This window comes from Geotrypetes seraphini, chromosome 6 (genome assembly GCF_902459505.1).
Source record: "Geotrypetes seraphini chromosome 6, aGeoSer1.1, whole genome shotgun sequence".
Classification (NCBI taxonomy): domain Eukaryota; kingdom Metazoa; phylum Chordata; class Amphibia; order Gymnophiona; family Dermophiidae; genus Geotrypetes; species Geotrypetes seraphini.
In genome coordinates this window covers 252327302-252346947 of record NC_047089.1, presented here as the reverse complement: position 1 = coordinate 252346947, position 19646 = coordinate 252327302, and the positions used below count along the sequence as shown (strand labels likewise).

The following is a 19646-nucleotide window of genomic DNA, read 5'->3' as shown; positions in this document are numbered from 1 at the left end:
TGCTCCAACACTCATAGGAATTCTAGGAGCGTCGGAGCTGTTGCCGTCGCTGCCGGAGTGAAAGAAGGGGTACGTGATGTCATTTTGAAAAGGAACTGCACAATTTCAAAGTAAAGCTCATTCATATCAAGACCAGTCTCAAAACAAACAACAGCAACTAATACAAATTAAAAGCAAACGAAAATAAAAGTGTTTTTAAATTGATCTTAAACTGCTTCAAAGATGTCTCTAAGAGTAATCGAGAAGGCAAACCATCCCATGCATTTGGCGCAAGGACACATAATGCCGAGACTCACGTGGTCTCCCATCGTGCCTGAGCTGGTGAAGGGAGGACCAGTCTCTGATCGTTGGATGACTGAAGCACTCGAGGAGAGTATAAGGAATTGTACAACGAGCCAGGTGATCGCAAACGAAAAGTTAGTAGCAAATCTTTTACGAAGCCGTGTTAGCGGTTTAACGCGCAAAATAGCGCGCACTATTTTGCCGGCCGTGCTAGCCACTACCAGGCGGTAGTTTTTGGGCTAGCGTGGGGGTGAGCGCGCACTAAAAAGGTGCGTGCGATAAAGCCGCTAACGCGGCTTCGTAAAAGGAGCCCTAAATTTAATACGATATTGTATTGGAAGCCAGTGTAATTGTTTCAACCTGAAGGACCAGCCAGTCGGGTTTTCAGGATAGTCCTAATGAATTTTCTGTTTCCAAACCTTAGAAAAAGTTTGAAAGGGTGACAATTTTCAAGTGATTCGGAAGTGATTGCAGGAGCGGAGGAGTATTTCAGTGACTAGACAGAGTATTTTTTGGGAAGGGTTACTGCAGGAGTGTCAAAGTCCCTCCTGGAGGGCCGTAATCCATTCGGGTTTTCAGGATTTCCCCAATGAATATGCAAGAGATCGATGTGCATGCACTGCTTTCAATATATATTCATTGGGGAAATCCTGAAAACCCGATTGGATTCCAGCCCTCAAGGACCGGAGTTGCCCATGTCTGGATTAACATGACATCCCTTAAGTTAATTCAACTTGTACGTCAACTCAACTTGTACCCCACTAATCTTTTGTAAACCGCATAGAACTTAACGGTATTGCGGTATATAAACTGTTATTATTATTTTCTCTCTGCCCTTCCCCTCCCCCAACCCCTCATTCAAAATATAAAGGCCTTAGCTCAGGGGTGTCAAAGTCCCTCCTGGAGGGCCGCAATCCAGTCGGGTTTTCAGGATTTCCCCAATGAATATGCATGAGATTGATGTGCATGCACTGCTTTCAATGCATATTCATTGGGGAAATCCTGAAAACCCGACTGGATTGCGGCCCTCAAGGAGGGACTTTGACACCCTTGCTCTATGGGAACCCTCCAAGGGGCAGGGGTCTCAAAGTCCCTCCTGGAGGGCCGTAATCCAGTCAGGTTTTCAGGATTTCCCCAATGAATATGTATGAGATCTATTAGCATACAATGAAAGCTGTGCATGCAAATAGATCTCGTGCATATTCACTGGGGAAATCCTGAAAACCCGACTGGATTGCGGCCCTCCTGGAGGGAGTTTGACACCCCTGGATTACAGAAACTTCACACAGGATGTGCCAAGTGTGTTGAATTTAATGGTCAATATTAGAATAACTTGTAAGTTTCATGGCTCCACGTCATTCCCTTCTTGGTTGGGCTGAGAACTTTTCAGCACCACCTCATTGGACAGCAGCTTTTCCACTTGCTTCAGTCTCTTTTTACCCCTCAATGAGGGAAAGGCTAAAGAGGCACAATTTGAAAATCTCTGACAGGAATTGCTAGAGGAAAACAGTCATGCAAATAACCGAACCATATAATACTTTATATAACAAACAGTAAAATGTAAACAGAATTCTTGCTAACATGGGAAGCCAATGAAGATGTAAATAGTAGTACGAAAAACTCATTTTTTAAAACAAATAAATCAGGCATATAGCTGTATTCTGAATAGTCTGCAATTGTTAAAAAAAAAAAAAAATAGTGGACCACCAAAGTATATGACATTACAGTAATGTAATAAATTTAATAACAAAGGCTATTCTATTGAACGGAATTGCTCCTCTTCAAAATATTTCCAGATACAATGTAGTTCACGCATAAGTTGGGCATTTATAAAGACCCCCATGTGCGCTTAGTCTTTTATTATATAGGATGTAATGTTTTGTTTTAATTATGTATGTATTGTTGTTATCCGCATAGATCAGTGGTAGGGGACTCCGGTCCTCGAGAGCCGTATTCAAGTCGGGTTTTCAGGATTTCTCCAATGAATAGGCATGAGATAGATTTGCATCTCAAGGAGGCAGTGCATGCAAATCCATCTCATACATATTCATGGTGGAGATCCTGAAAACCTGACCTGGCTCTGGCTCTCGAGGAGCAGAATTGCCTACCCCTGGACTAGAGGAACAGTGATGGACATGTTCTAATGGCAACATTAGCGAATGCCAAAAAAACAAAAAATGGAAGTGACACTACTTGTTTTAAAGCAAAGGTGATTCAAAACTGTAACTCATATGCATATCTCTGAGCACTTAAAGAGATACGACTATGAGTTGCAGTTTTGGATCACCTTTGCTTTAAAACAAGTAGAGTCACTTCCATTTTTTGAGGGTTTTTTTGTATTCGCTCCTTTTGGAAGTGAGTTGTTGAGTTTTGTTTCCCCGATTCTTTTGGGTTTCCAACATTAGCAAATAGCTATAAATGAAATAAATAGGAAATGGGTTTGGGTTTTTTTTTTTCCAGACACAGTAATGCAAAAATGGCCTTAGCATTCAGGAAAGACCTGCATAAGGGTGTACACTAAGGCCAATTCTTATTGCAGCTTCTCCCTCCAAATGTCTCACCTCCCAAATCTCTTCACACCTTACCTGATGGTCTAGCGGTGAAGCAGGGCAAGAACGATCTTCCTACGTGCACAGCCGTGAACAAAAATGGCCACCGTGAGTTCCGGCTGCAGTCTCGTGAAACCACAGGAATTCACGGCGGCCATTTTTGTTCATGGCTCTACATGGGGCAGGAGGGTAGGAAGATCGCTCCTGCTCCACTTCACTGCTAGACCACCAGGTAAGGTATGGAGAGGTAAAGGAGGCGGGAGGGAGGTGAGGGTGGGTCAGAGTCAGCCCTAAAGTTGTTCATGATTTTTCCATATTTGCGGGCCGGCTCTGTCCCTAACACCCCCCACCCCCATGAATTTGGAGGGGAAGTGTAGTAAAAGAAAAGAGGGACTCCATTTTATCTGAAGAACTATTGTAAGTAAAAATTTTGTTTTCTCTCTGTTATTTTTCAATTTATGTGTCCACATCCATCCTTCAATGATACAGGGAATGCAGACTGTGACATTGGAGAGCAACTTCAAAAAACCCTGGAACCAGTTTTAAAGGGGGACGCGTCAAAACCGCGGAGGACAATGGCATGCTGACAATCTCACGCTGACATTTGAGCGCAGGAGAAAAAAATGTTGTCACTTTGAGGCCTTCCCTTTTGCGCTCTAAGGGGGTGTGGGGAGGAACTCTCTCCCCCACCCGACTACACTTAAAAGTCCTCGCATTCCCATTGGGGGTATGTTGGGGGAACCCCCCCACTACACTGAAAACTCCCGAAGACCGAAAACAAGAAGGAGAACGGGAGTTTTCAGTGTATTGGGGAGTTCCCCCCAACAGGAAGATAAGAACTTGCTTCTGCTGGGTCAGACCAGCAGTCGGCTCAGAAGTCCGCTCCCGCGGCGGCCCATCAGGGCCCATAAGCCCTTTTAATCCCCTTAGCCTTCTCTGTAAGCCCTTACATAACTTATCTCTACCTCTATCTGTATCCCTCAACCCCTGTGTCCTTCAGGAAATTATCCAATCCTTCCTTGAAGCCCGGTAGGGTACTTTGTCCTATTACAACCTCCGGAAGCGCATTCCAGGTGTCCACCATCCCCTGAGTGAAAAAGAATTTCCTAGCATTGGTTCTGAACCTGTCCCCTTTCAATTTCTCCGAGTGCCCCCTCGTTCTTGTGGTTCCCAATAGGCTGAAGAATCTGTCCCTCTCTACCTTCTCTATGCCTTTCAGGATCTTGAAAGTCTCTATTATGTCTCCTCTGAGTCTCCGCTTCTCCAGGGAGAAGAGCCCCAGCCTTTCCAACCTGTCTGCGTAAGAAAGGTTCTCCATCCCTTTTACCATTTTCGTCACTCTCCTCTGAACCCTCTCAAGCATTGCCTTGTCCTTCTTGAGGTATGGTGACCAAAATTGGACACAGTACTCCAGATGCGGGTGCACCATCGCGCGATACAGTGGCATGATGACGTCCTTCGTCCTGGTCGTAATTCCCCTCTTAATAATACCCAACATTCTGTTCGCTTTCTTTGAGGCTGCTGCGCGAGGACTTCTAAATGTAGTCAGAGCGTAAAATGGAATCCCTCAAAGCAGCAGCACGCTTTTCTCCTGCGCTCAAATGACGACGAGCAGTTGTCCTCCGCTACAGCCTCAGATTGTGGATTCAAATCCTGCGCTGCTTCTTGTGACCCTGGGCAAGTCACTTAATCTTCCACTGCCCCAGGTACATTAGATAAGATTGTGAGCTCACTAGGATAGATAGGGAAAATGCTTGAAGTACCTGTTAGAGAATGACACTGGAACAAATTTTTCCCCGTTCCCGCAGGAACTTATTTTCCCATCCTGTCCCCTTGAGTTCTTTTCCTGTCCCTGCCCTGTTCCTGCAAGCTCCGTCCTCATTTGCACAAGCCTCAAACGCTTTGTAACCATAAGTAGCAACATTCTAGAGCTGAGATTGTGATGTCATAATGCCTCATTCCACCAATGCCTAAGCTCCGTCCTCATACGCACAAGCCTCGAACGCTTTAAAATCATAAGTAGCAACATTCTAGAGCTGAGATTGTGATGTCATAATGCCTCATTCCACCAATGCCTAAGCTCCGTCCTCATTTGCACAAGCCTCAAACGCTTTGTAACCATAAGTAGCAACATTCTAGAGCTGAGATTGTGATGTCATAATGCCTCATTCCACCAATGCCTAAGCTCCGTCCTCATACGCACAAGCCTCGAACGCTTTGTAACCATAAGTAGCAACATTCTAGAGCTCAGATTGTGATGTCATAATGCCTCATTCCACCAATGCCTAAGCTCCGTCCTCATACGCACAAGCCTCGAACGCTTTAAAATCATAAGTAGCAACATTCTAGAGCTGAGATTGTGATGTCATAATGCCTCATTCCACCAATGCCTAAGCTCCGTCCTCATTTGCACAAGCCTCAAACGCTTTGTAACCATAAGTAGCAACATTCTAGAGCTGAGATTGTGATGTCATAATGCCTCATTCCACCAATGCCTAAGCTCCGTCCTCATACGCACAAGCCTCGAACGCTTTAAAATCATAAGTAGCAACATTCTAGAGCTGAGATTGTGATGTCATAATGCCTCATTCCACCAATGCCTAAGCTCCGTCCTCATTTGCACAAGCCTCAAACGCTTTGTAACCATAAGTAGCAACATTCTAGAGCTCAGATTGTGATGTCATAATGCCTCATTCCACCAATGCCTAAGCTCCGTCCTCATTTGCACAAGCCTCAAACGCTTTGCAACCATAAGTAGCAACATTCTAGAGCTCAGATTGTGATGTCATAATGCCTCATTCCACCAATGCCTAAGCTCCGTCCTCATACGCACAAGCCTCGAACGCTTTGTAACCATAAGTAGCAACATTCTAGAGCTCAGATTGTGATGTCATAATGCCTCATTCCACCAATGCCTAAGCTCCGTCCTCATATGCACAAGCCTCGAACGCTTTAAAATCATAAGTAGCAACATTCTAGAGCTGAGATTGTGATGTCATAATGCCTCATTCCACCAATGCCTAAGCTCCGTCCTCATTTGCACAAGCCTCAAACGCTTTGTAACCATAAGTAGCAACATTCTAGAGCTCAGATTGTGATGTCATAATGCCTCATTCCACCAATGCCTAAGCTCCGTCCTCATTTGCACAAGCCTCAAACGCTTTGTAACCATAAGTAGCAACATTCTAGAGCTCAGATTGTGATGTCATAATGCCTCATTCCACCAATGCCTAAGCTCCGTCCTCATACGCACAAGCCTCGAACGCTTTAAAATCATAAGTAGCAACATTCTAGAGCTCAGATTGTGATGTCATAATGCCTCATTCCACCAATGCCTAAGCTCCGTCCTCATCTGCACAAGCCTCAAACACTTGAAAATCCTAAGTAGCAACATTCTAGAGCTCAGATTGTGATGTCATAATGTACAAATCCCAATCCCTTTCCCTAAAAGAAACAAAAGAATGTCATGATCTACAAGATCAAAATTGCAAAACTGGTGCCTTTTTGCCATCACTCAATAATGAACAGATCTTATCAAACAAAGAGCCCACTAGTGTTTCCATACTAAAATGGGATCTGAACCCAGATTGAGAGCCATGAAATATATTATGACATTCCAAAGAATTTGCTAATTGGGAAGCAACTATATATAACATAACATAACATAGCATTATACTTATAGACCACATTACCAAAAAGTTCTATGCGGTTTACAAAACATTATAAGCATCACTAATAATAAAAAATATAAGCGCGCATGCGCACTCCTACCTGCGTGATCCGTAGGTCCGTGGCAGGTAGGAGTGCGCATGCGCGCTTAGGGTTCTATTCGCTTGGGAGGAAATGGCCGGGGCTTCCGGAGCGCAGAGAGGCGGCAGCGACAGAGGTGGAGCGGGCCAATGGGTGGCGGCGGAGGAGAAGCAGCGGCACTGGTGGCAAGAGCAGGAACTCTAAGGGGAGTGCGACCGGGGAATTGCCTCGAGGCAACGGGTGGCGGAGGAAGAGGAGCAGCAGCAACAGCGGCACTGGCGGTAGCAGCAAGAACTCTGAGGGGAGTTAGGGAGGGAGGTAACAGGAAGGGAGGCCTACTGCTGGACATGGGGAGCAGGGAAGAGGTGCTGCTGGACAGGGGGTGAGGAAACAGGAAGGGAGGCCTACTGCTGGACAGGGGGAGCAAGGAAGAGGTGCTGCTGGACAGGGGGTGAGGAAACAGGAAGGGAGGCCTACTGCTGGACAGGGGGAGCAAGGAAGAGGTGCTGCTGGACAGGGGGTGAGGAAACAGGAAGGGAGGCCTACTGCTGGACATGGGGAGCAGGGAAGAGGTGCTGCTGGACAGGGGGTGAGGAAACAGGAAGGGAGGCCTACTGCTGGACAGGGGGAGCAAGGAAGAGGTGCTGCTGGACAGGGGGTGAGGAAACAGGAAGGGAGGCCTACTGCTGGACAGGGGGAGCAAGGAAGAGGTGCTGCTGGACAGGGGGTGAGGAAACAGGAAGGGAGGCCTACTGCTGGACAGGGGGAGCAAGGAAGAGGTGCTGCTGGACAGGGGGTGAGGAAACAGGAAGGGAGGCCTACTGCTGGACAGGGGGAGCAAGGAAGAGGTGCTGCTGGACAGGGGGTGAGGAAACAGGAAGGGAGGCCTACTGCTGGACAGGGGGAGCAAGGAAGAGGTGCTGCTGGACAGGGGGTGAGGAAACAGGAAGGGAGGCCTACTGCTGGACAGGGGGAGCAAGGAAGAGGTGCTGCTGGACAGGGGGTGAGGAAACAGGAAGGGAGGCCTACTGCTGGACAGGGGGAGCAAGGAAGAGGTGCTGCTGGACAGGGGGTGAGGAAACAGGAAGGGAGGCCTACTGCTGGACATGGGGAGCAGGGAAGAGGTGCTCCTGGACACGGGGGGAGCAGGCAAGGGGTGGTGGTGGACAGCCGAGGAAAGAGAGAAAAAGAAAGAAAGACAGACAGACAGAAAGCGGCCAGGGAGAGACAGACAAAAAGCAGCCACATCTATTCTAGCACCTGTTAATGTAACGGGCTTAAAGACTAGTTAAACATAATCGTATATTTCAATAGTAACATAGTAACATAGTAGATGACGGCAGATAAAGACCCGAATGGTCCATCCAGTCTGCCCAACCTGATTCAATTTAAAATTTTTTTTTTTTTTCTTCTTAGCTATTTCTGGGCAAGAATCCAAAGCTTTACCCAGTACTATGCTTGGGTTCCAACTGCCGAAATCTCTGTTAAGACTTACTCCAGCCCATCTACACCCTCCCAGCCATTGAAGCTCTCCCCTGCCCATCCTCTACCAAACGGCCATACACAGACACAGACCGTGCAAGTCTGCCCAGTACTGGTCTTAGTTCAATTTTTACTATTATTTTCTGATTCTAAATCTTCAGTGTTCATCCCATGCTTCTTTGAACTCAGTCAGAGTCAGATAGTCAGGTATTTGGAGAAAAGATAGGATTTTAGCTGTTTTCTAAAATGTCTGTAGGAAACAGCTGTGAGCAACAATGATCGAAATTCTTTTTTCATGAGAAGCTGCCTGAGATGCTAAAGAGTGATTTAGGAATTTCTTGCTTTTACAACCTTTTACAGAAGGAAAATTGAACAGAGCATGAGCCAGATAAGTAGGGGCTGCACCATATAAAACCTTGAAACAAAAACAGCCCATCTTGAACAATACCTGAGCTTCCACAGGCAGCCAATGCAATTCGCAATAAAATAACGTAACCTGATCGTATTTCTTCAATCCGTAAATCAATCCAACTGCTGTGTTCTGTAGCAATGATAATCTCAATAATTCCTTCTTAGTAATTGATAAATAAGCAATATTGCAATAGTCAAGGAGACTCAACAGTAATGACTGGACCAACAATGTAAAGGCTGAAACTTCAAAATAGGGTCTAATTCTTCGAAGTCTCCATAAAGTAAAATAACTTTTACGTACAACAGCATCTATCTGGGTTTTCATAGTGAGATGTTGATCTAATACGACTCCTAAAATTTTAATCGTCGGATGGATTGTAGAAGATGATGGAAAGTTCACGAAAAATTTTGGTAGGAGATGCTACAAAGAACTTTGTTTTATCAGGATTAAGCTTAAGTTTGAATTGCTGCATCCTTTCCATTACAGTAGGTGTATAATTTAGTATGGGTAAGTATTTGCATAAAGCTATATCTGCCACTGTGTGACTGTATAAATCAGTGTTTTTCAACCTTTTTACACCTATGGACCGGCAGAAATAAAAGAATTATTCTGTGGACCGGCGGTTGAAGAACACTGGGTTAAGTTGTGGGCCAGACCCCGCCCATCTCTACCCAATTTCCACCCCAGACCCCGCCCCCAGAATAGTACTAATTGCACCTTACACGTCCCGTGCCTCATCTCGAAGCCTTTCCTCTGACGTTGCGACGTCAGAGAGAAGGCTTCTGGTTCAGGCTCAGGATGCCCGTAGGAGCCGCTGCCCGTGGCTTTGTGCACTGAATCAGTGAGGAAGAGGGAGCTGGCTCGAAGATAACGCCGCATCGATCACACTGTGGATCGACGGTTGAAGAACACTGGTATAAATTATATGCAGTGTTGCTGCCTGTTACCCCCAAAATGCCCTTAACAGCACCACATTTTGGCTAGCAATATATATGGCCAAAAGATATGTGTTACCCACCAGGCAAAAGAACGCAGTTATGCAATCCTTACTAATTCTGAATATCCACAACAAGAAAACATTCATGTCCTATCTCCGTGTTTGCAGCTCCAGAGCAAAGTTACTAATGTGTTGGGTTTGCCCCAAATGACTGAATTATTTGAGGAACTACAGCAAACTATTCAAACCAAAGAAATCAAACCCAAATTGAGCCTTGAGACCTGCAACAGAGCGCCAGCCTTTCTGACAGCGCTTTGTAGCGGACTGCCTCAAGGCATCTGTCCATGAATAATTGTCTGTTTGTTTTCACTCTTATGAAGATAGGGGAAAACAGTGTCAAAGGGAATTGATGATCCGAAGAGGGAAAGAATCCTTCGGAGTACACGGCACTCAAAGGATTAGGGAGACCATTTCAAGCGCAGCACTGTCGCGCGTCCGTCGGGGGCTGCACAAGGGTTCTAGGGGGCCAGCAATTAAGAAAAGCTGGCAGGTGCCCGGACTTCTATTTCAGCAGATGGCAAATGTCATCAGCTCTTGCTTCTCTATTAATCGCAGAGCTCAATGAGCCAAGCCGCAGCCAGGATTTCTGCCGTATAACCACCAGCAGATGTGGGGTGGAAACAAACTCCATTTGCTTAGGGTGATTCAATTACAGCACGAGATGGATCCAACGTAAGTTTAGTGAAAGCCAAAATGCACACCCTTTGCGTCCACGTGTAGCTTGCACTGAAATATATCCCAGTGTCTAAATGAGGCCCAGATCGGGTGTATATTGTAACAGTACGCACAAATTCTTGGAATGCCTCTGGCCCCCCCCCCCCCCCATGCGCTTCCCGTGACCAGATGTGAGCACTAGATTTTATGCACGCAGATTTATAAAATACCTTAACAAGACGGGGGTGTAAGTTTGAATCGTTGCATGGTTATGTGAATTGTGATCGGCAAGCCTATTATTTTACAAAAGAAAATTAACAAGCCTGTTTTAAATACGGACCCACTAGGCACAAAGCTCAAAAGACAGACTATTATCCCATTTTGAAAGGAAAAACAATTAGGGGGGAATTCTATAATCGGTGCCGGGATAGAAGGGTATAGATAGAGGATTACTATACAGGTCCTGGATCTGATGGGCTGCCGCGTGAGCGGACTGCTGGGCCTGATAGACCCCTGGTCTGACCCAGCAGAGGCACTGCTTATGTTCTTATGTGGCTGCCAATAGCATGTCGATCACGATACAGCGCCAATTCAAGTGTATTTCAAGTTTCAAGTTTATTTAAAATTTCTTATACCCAATCAACCTTCTAGGCGGTGTACAAAGTCATAAAAACATACTTTAACTAAAATACATATTTAAGATGACAAAACATCATTCAAAATAACGATAATTTTTAAAAACATTTAAAACAAAGACAAACGGGAACAAAAGATAAAAGGGCGAGAACTACAAAAATCAAGTAGAAAGAAAACATTTAGGGAAGAAAACAAAAGGAAGGGTAGCTAAATATAAAATCAAGCTATGTTGCTCTGAAAGGGACATTTGGGTCTCGAAAGGAAAATGGTAAAACCAGAGGACATAATTTGAGGTTGAGGGGTGGTAGATTCAGGGGCAATGTTAGGAAATTCTACTTTATGGAGAGGGTGGTGGATGCCTGGAATGCGCTCCCGAGAGAGGTGGTGGGGAGTAAAACTGTGACTGAGTTCAAAGAAGCGTGGGATGAACACAGAAGATTTAGAATCAGAAAATAATATTAAAGATTGAACTAAGGCCAGTTACTGGGCAGACTTGTACGGTCTGTGTCTGTGCATGGCCGTTTGGAGGAGGATGGGCAGGGGAGGGCTTCAATGGCTGGGAGGGTGTAGATGGGCTGGAGTAAGTCTTAACAGAGATTTCGGCAATTGGAACCCAAGCACAGTACCGGGTAAAGCTTTGGATTCTTGACCAGAAATAGCTAAGAAGAAAAAATTTAAATTGAATCAGGTTGGGCAGACTGGATGGACCATTCGGGTCTTTATCTGCCGTCATCTACTATGTTACTATGAGAGAGACAAAGAAAAAGAGAAAAAGACAAAGAAAGAAAGAGAGAAAGACAAAGAAAGAGAGAGTGAGACAAAGAAAGAGAGAGAGAGAAAGACAAAGAAAGAAAGAGCGAGAGAGAGAGAGAAAGACAAAGAAAGAGAGAGAGAGAAAGACAAAGAAAGAAAGAGCGAGAGAAAGAAAGAAAGAGAGAGAAAGACAAAGAAAGAGAGAGAGAGAAAGACAAAGAAAGAAAGAGCGAGAGAAAGAAAGAAAGAGAGAGAAAGACAAAGAAAGAGCGAGAGAAAAAAAGAAAGAGAGAGTGAGACAAAGAAAGAGAGAGAGAGAGAAAGACAAAGAAAGAAAGAGCGAGAGAAAGAAAGAGAGAGAGAGAAAGACAAAGAAAGACAAAGAGAGAAAAAGACAAAGAAAGAAAGAGAGAAAGACAAAGAAAGAGCGAGAGAAAAAAAGAAAGAGAGTGAGACAAAGAAAGCGAGAGAGAGAAAGACAAAGAAAGAAAGAGCGAGAGAAAGAAAGAAAGAGAAAGACAAAGAAAGAGAGAGAGAGAAAGACAAAGAAAGAAAGAGCGAGAGAAAGAAAGAAAGAGAAAGACAAAGAAAGAGAGAGAGAGAAAGACAAAGAAAGAAAGAGCGAGAGAAAGAAAGAGAGAGAGAGAAAGACAAAGAAAGAGCGAGAGAAAAAAAGAGAGAGTGAGACAAAGAAAGAGAGAGAGAGAAAGACAAAGAAAGAGAGGGAGAGGAAAACGGTGACTGAGTTCAAAGAAGCGTGGAATGAACACAGAGGATTTAGAATCAGAAAATAATATTAAATATTGAACTAAGGCCAGTACTGGGCAGACTTGCACGATCTGTGTCTGTATATGACCGTTTGGAAGAGGATGGTCTGGGGAGGGCTTCAATGGCTGGGAGGGTGTAGATGGGCTGGAGTAAGTCTTAACGGAGATTTCAGCAGTTGGAACCCAAGCACAGTACCGGGTAAAGCTTTGGATTCTTGCCCAGAAATAGCTAAGAAGAAAAAAAAAAAAAAAAAATTTAAATTGAATCAGGTTGGGCAGACTGGATGGACCATTCGGGTCTTTATCTGCCGTCATCTACTATGTTACTATGTTATTATGAAAGCATCAAGAAAGAGGAATTTTGTTTTGGTTTTACATCGGCGCCTTAAATGTAAGCCTAAAGCCTCTACCGGCGCATGCCATGCCCAGGCCGGCCTTAGGTGTCCTTATGCGCCCCTAAGCACTCCTGTATGTGTGATACCGGCGCCTTCATTTTTTTTAGTTGGTTAGCCGGCGGTAGGGCGCCCTGCTGCTGGCTAACCTTCAGTGCATCTTTGAGCATTTCCCCCTTAATGCCTTTTGCTTTACGTTTTGTTAAAGGATCCTGCAGAGTTAATCATGCCCTGTGCCAGGCTGAGTTTTCTGTTATTTTACTCGTTTTCATTGATTCAGCATTGGGATCAGAAGTTAAGCCTTGATGAAAAAGCAAAGCACCAATATTTTAAAGGCTTTATCCTGGGTAACAGTGTCTGCTACCAGTGAGGTAATAAGTGGGGAGGGCAGACTGCCCCGGGCACCATCATGATGGGAGCGCAGGCACCTCCCCTCTCTTACCTCTTTAACTCTTTGCCAGAATGAGCAGCATCTCCAACCTGCTGCTTGTATCGCCCTCGCCTCTCCCTCTGAAGTTACTTCCTGCTCATGAGACCAGGAAGTGACATCAGAGGGAGAGCCGAGGCCTGCACGAGCAGCAGGTTGGTGATGCCAGTGAAGTTTAAGAGGTATGGGGGGAAGGGAAGGTGCTCGGTGGGATGGGAGCAAGGGCGCCACCAGCCAGGCACCTCCTACCCTCTCTATGCCACTATCTGCTATCCAGAAAAATCTTAAAAGTCATATAAAAAGGGGAGCTCAGAACGGTTTACATGAATTTATTCAGGTACTCAAGCATTTTTCCCTGTCTGTCCTGGTGGGCAATGGGGGGATTAAGTGACTTGCCCAGGATCACAGGGATTGAACCCACAACCTCAGGGTGCTGAGGCTGTAGCTTTAACCACTGCACCACTCTACAAATCACCATGTAGCAAAAGTGAGCCAAGCATAGGAGAATCAAGCCTTTGTGACATCACTGATGAGGCTGGCTCTTATTGGTGGAATGAGGCATTGTGACATCACAGCATCAACTCTGGTTACCAGAGACAGAAACTTTGCACACTCGTTATTTATTCAATTTTCTCTACTGTTCTCCCAGGGGAGCTCAGTACGGTTCACATGAATTTATTCAGGTACTCAAGCACTTTCCCTGTCTGTCTCAGTGGGCTCACAATCTGTCTAATGTACCTGGGGCAATGGGAGATTAAGTGACTTGCCCAGGGTCACAAGGAACAGCATGGGATTTGAACTCACAACCCCAGGGTGCTGAGGCTGCAGCTTTAACCACTGTGCCACACTCCCCATATCAAGTCACTACCACAATACAATCAACAATCAACTGATTTAAAAATATATACACTTCCCCCTCCGTATTCCCGTATTCCCGAATTTTAAACCTAAAATTCCTTTTTCGGGCTATTTTAAGGCCCCCCTTAAGCCTTACCTGGTGGTCTAGTGCAGTGTTTTTCAACCGCTGTTCCGCGGCACACTAGTGTGCCGCGAGATGTTGCCTGGTGTGCCGCAGGGCCGCCGGGCCCGGAGCTGACAGGGGGCCCGAGGCAGGGGCGCCAGTAGCTCGCCAAGGCAAAGTGAGTCGATCACCCAGGACTCACTTTGTCTTGGCGATCTAATCTATCGAGCCGATAAGTCTTCTTCTCCCCGACGTCAATTCTGCAGTTGGAGAGGAAGTTCGGGCCAGCCAATCGCTGCCTGGCTGGGCGGAACTTCCTCTCCGATTGCAGAATTGACGTCAGGGAGAGCATGCGTCGGCATCGGCTTTGGGGCCTGTTATCCATTGGTGGGTCCTGTTCCCTGATGGCAGCGGCAGTGGCAGTGGCTTGGGGAACGGCAGGGAGAAAGAAAGAAAGGGGGCAGGCAGGGAAACAGAAGGAAAGAAGAGAAACAGAAAAAAAGAAAGAAAGGTCAGGGAGAGAGGAAGAAAAAGTTGGGGGAGGGAATGAGGTGTGGAGGAGAGAAAGCATACAGGCTGATAGAAGGGAAGAAAGATTGGATGCACAGTCAGAAGAAGAAAGTGCAACCAGAAATCACCAGACAAGGTAGGAAAAATGATTTTATTTTAAATTTAGCAAAGTGGAGGCAGTATTACCACAGTTTTCAAAGGAATTTGCCCAAATAACTTAATAGTTAACTGGGTAAATTCCCAGAGATGAAAACTTCCCTTCACTTACTATACACAGTTCTGAATTTATATCTGCTGTCTATATTTTACAATATGGTCCCCTTTTACTAAACCGCAATAGTGGTTTTTAGCGCGGGGAGCCTATGAGCGTCAAGAGCAGCGCTGGGCATTCAGCGCAGCTCCCTGCGCTAAAAACTGCTATTGTGGTTTAATAAAAAGGATGGAGGGTATATTTGTCTATTTTTGTATGCTATAAAAACCAAATACAGAGAGAGACTGAGAGCTGTTGACGAAGAGCTACGTGTGTGTCTTTCTTCGATTCCAGCCAGAATATCAGCTTTGTGTTCAGCCAAACAGGCCCAGGTTTCGCACTGAATAAAGTATTTTATAATTTTTATTTCGTAATAAAGTAATTATAAAATACTTTCTTTGTGTTTATTTGATTCCTATTCAAGAGAATTACTTTATATATAGTCAATATAGGCAGAGAGTTAAATTTTTTAACATTTTCTAATGGTGGTGTGCCTCGTGATTTTTTTCATGAAACAAGTGTGCCTTTGCCCAAAAAAGGTTGAAAAACACTGGTCTAGTGCAGTGTTCTTCAACCTTTTTACACCTGTGGACCGGCAGAAATAAAATAATTATTTCGTGGACCGGCAAACTACTAAGACTAAAATTTTTTTTAAAACCATCGCCGCCCCATCCCCGCGAGCTCGGTCCCACAAACCATCTGATCCCATCTGCACAAGCCTCAAATAGTTATGATTTTATATTGAACATATTTTATTAAAGTATAAAAAGAAACAATATTCTATACAATTGTCATTTTATAAATACAAATAATACAGGACAAAGATCAACAAAAACCCTGTCTCCCCTCCCCTTCACATATATCCCCTCTACTATCAAGAAAACTGAATAAGCTAAATTATTACAGAATGCTACACAAATATCATGTAACAGAATACCACAGTCACACATGACAGGAATGGTTTTAGGGAGTAGAACTAGGGCAACTGCCCCCTGGTCAGAGAGAGCCCTAAGCCAGCTGGAAGCTAAAGAAGTAGTAGTGCCTGGGCTTTGCACTCCCCAGTTATGTCTAGCAAGATACATATTTCAAATCTGATATATTTGAATCACAAGATAGAAATAAAATTATTTTTTCTACCTTTTGTCGTCTCTGGTTTCTGCTTTCATTGCCTTTTCACTCTCTTCCATCCTGCGTCTGCCCTAAGAACATAAGAACATAAGAATTGCCACTGCTGGGTCAGACCAGTGGTCCATCATGCCCAGCAGTCTGCTCACGCGGCGGCCCTCTGGTCTAAGACCAGCACCCTAACTGAGACTAGCCCTACCAGCGCATGTTCTTGTTCAGCAGGAACTTATCTAACTTTGTCTTGAATCCTTGGAGGGTGTTTTCCCCTATAACAGCCTCTGGAAGAGCGTTCCAGCTTTCTACCACTCTCTGGGTGAAGAAGAACTTCCTTACGTTTGTACAGAATCTACCCCCTTTCAACTTTAGAGAGTGCCCTCTCGTTCTCCCTACCTTGGAGAGGGTGAATAGTGTTTTTATCTACTAAGTCTATTCCCTTCAGTATCTTGAATGTTTCGATCATGTCCCGTCTTAATCTCCTCTGTTCGAGGGAGAAGAGGCCCAGTTTCTCTAATCTTTCGCTGTACGGCAGCTCCTCCAACCCCTTAACCGTCTTAGTCGCTCTTCTCTGTACCCTTTCGAGTAGTACCGTGTCCTTCTTCATGTACGGTGACCAGTGCTGGACACAGTACTCCAGATGAGGGCGTACCATGGCCCGGTACAGCGGCATGATAACCTTCTCTGTCTCTTCAGTCCAGCATCTGTCCCTTCCATCTATCCTCCTGCTCCCCCCCCCCCCCCAATTTGGTCTGGCATCCATCATCTTCCTTCTGTTCCCCTCATGGTCTGGCATCTCTGTCCTTCCCTCCCCCCTGTGGTTTTTAGCATCTCTCTTCTCATTTCCTCCACTCAGATCTGATATTGTTCTCTGCTCTCTCTTCCCTTTTCTTCTCTGGTCTTCCTTCTCTATTTTCTGCCTCCATCTAAATTAAATTATTTCTTACTATTTAGTCCTGTTTCCCTCTTTTCACTGTGTCTACCCACAGCTTGTCACCCCTTTCCCTCACCCCTCCATTATCTTACTATTTTCTTCCCCCTTTATTTATCTCCTTCCATCCAGTATGTGTTCTTTCCCCACTTCCATTCAGCATCTGCTCTCCCCTCTCAACTGACATCCATCTGCCTTCTGCTCTCTCTCTCCCTTCTTCTCACTTCCATCATCTGTCCCCTTCTCTCTCTCATCTCCTCCATTCCATCATCTGCTCCTTCTCTCTCCCCCCCCTCCAACTTCCATTATCTGCTCCCTTCCCCTCACCTTTGCGGGTCACTTTCTTTCCCCTGAGGTGGCTCATGTCAGAGGGGAAGCTTTGGCCGAGCAGAACCGCTTGCAAGGAACAGTGGAACTTACTTGATTGATGTCGATGCTGGGGCCCGTTGCCGTTTGAAGAAGAAGAAGAAAAAAAAAAAAAGGTGGAAAAAAGGGACCTGCAAAGGCGAGAGGAAGGGAAACCTTCAGGACAGCTGCTCTTTGCCCTCCTTCAGTGACCCAAGAATCCAGACCAGCAGTGGCAGCTCTGTATATTTTTAACTTCGGCACAGAGCTGCCCCTAATCAATAGTTTAGCGCGGTTTCATGAGGCAGCTTCGGGGCCTTTGCTAGGCCGGCCCGCTTCGATGATGCGATGTGGGCCGGCCTAGCAAAGGCCCCGAAGCTGCCTCATGAAACCGCGCTAAACTATTGATTAGGGGCAGCTCTGTGTCGAAGTTAAAAATATACAGAGCTGCCGCTGCTGGTCTGGAGGTGCGGAGACAAGGCAGGAGGCAAACGCGGTGGAAGGCAGGAGTCCCGGCGAAGGCAGGAGTCCCGGCACCGCGACTGCAACAGGAAGTTGCAAGTCAGCTGACGCCGGCCTTTCGTTGCGGCGGGGACCGAATCCTTCGCGGACCGGCAAGATTTTTTTGCGGACCGGCACCGGTCCGCGGACCGGCGGTTGAAGAACTGTGGTCTAGTGTGTTTTCAGAGCAGGAGCCCCGTGCAGATTGCTCACAGGAAATGGCTCGAGAGACTATGGGAGCTCAAGGCAGCCATTTCCTGTGAGCGATCTGCACGGGGCAGGAGCATGGGAAGATTGCTCCTGCCCCGAAAACCTGCTAGACCACCAGGTAAGGCTTAAGGGGGGGGGCAGAACCGGACCAAATATTATTTGTGTTTTTTTTATATTCGCGGGCCGGCTCTGCCTCTAACCCCCGCTTCCCCCCAGCAGCGGCAATTCTTATGTCCTTATGCATATGCCCTGCTTGTCTCCAGAAAACTTATGAATATCAGAATTGTCCATCTCGTTCTTATCAAGGTACTGCTCCATGTTTGTTTTATTTATTTATTTATTTGATTTGATTTCTATCCCGTCCTTCCAGGAGCTCAGAATGGGCTGTAAGTCAACATTCACAAAAGTTACAATAAAGTCATAAAGGACTTCTAATGCCTGATATTGTAATGACTTCTGATACTGTGGGATGTCTTTCATCAAGTCCATTCATAAAATTTCACACCCCTTTTCATACTTACTAACTGCGATTTGGAACGGACTACCGCCTCAAATTAGATCGTGTTTATCTCTTCAGATCTTTCGCAAATAATGGGACTGAGACTGAATACCTCAAGCGTAAGCATGTTTTCTTGCAGGGGCCCCCAGGAATGGAATCAGTTACCTTTGTACATTCAAAAGCAGAGTAAGTTTGATGTTTTTAAGAAGTTACTGAAAAGACATCTATTCAGAAACATGAAATATGGGCATTAAGACATCTGGTCGCTTGTTTGTTTGTGTTTTTCTATATGTATTTTATGTATATTTTATTGTGCATGTTTATACTGTGAGACGCCTTGTGAAAGGCGGGTTAGAAATAAAATAAACAAAGAAAACCTTAAAAACCACTATGTTTCATTGCTTTTTAGGCTATAGCTCCAATGGATGTTAATGGATCTAACCATGTAAACCAAATCGAGCTCCTATTTTTCGGAGATGCTTCGGGATATAAGACTAAGGGCCTCTTCTACTAGCTCCCGACGCTCATAAGAACTCTATGAGCGTCGGGAGAAGCGCAGGCCATTCAACGTGGCTCCTCGCGCTAAAACCGCTAGTGCGGTTTAGCAGAAGAGGGGGTCAGAATTAGATTCGATTCTACCTCCCATCTTGGTTTCTTCGTAATTTGTATCTACATTAACGCAAGGGTCAGTTTTGTATCTTACCTTCGGTGACCCGAACTTCGGCCTGGATTCCATCCACAGACTTATGTTTGGATGGATTTGTACAAGCATGCCCAGGAACTGAACCTGTCAGCTGGACTTCTATAGTCTCCTCAATTCGGCATCTGGCCTGACAGGATATCACAACTGGATGAAAAAAAAGGAACTCGTTTAATACGTATCAGTTATTTAGAATGCTTAACACACATCATATTCTCACTTTAAATACTGCCCAGAGGCTATGTACAAGGGTTGAATGAAAAGTAATTCCCCCACCTTTACACCGTATTTTTCGCTACATAAGACGCACTTCCCCCCCCCAAAAAAAGTGGGTGCAAATGTAGGCGCGTCTTATGGAGTGAATATACCCCCCCCCCGGTACCTTTTTTTTTTTTTTCTCCATTATTTTTTATTTTCAAATTTTACATAAAGTGTACAAAATATTAAAATACAATTGATAAATACATAGTATCACTTTTATATCTAATACATTATATATCTAAATTTGATTTTCCCCCT

The 19646-nt window shown here is 45.2% G+C and overlaps 1 protein-coding gene across 2 annotated transcripts in view; it reads right to left on the bottom strand.

Moving 5' to 3' along the window:
* The window catches only part of CFAP47 (cilia and flagella associated protein 47), a 1062207-nt gene that overhangs the window by 101112 nt on the left and 941449 nt on the right, over window positions 1-19646 (bottom strand). For both annotated transcript variants that reach the window (XM_033947561.1, XM_033947559.1), the window contains exon 60: window positions 19131-19274. In XM_033947561.1, the coding sequence (XP_033803452.1) occupies window positions 19131-19274 (144 nt within the window). The remainder of the gene's footprint in view (window positions 1-19130; window positions 19275-19646) is intronic.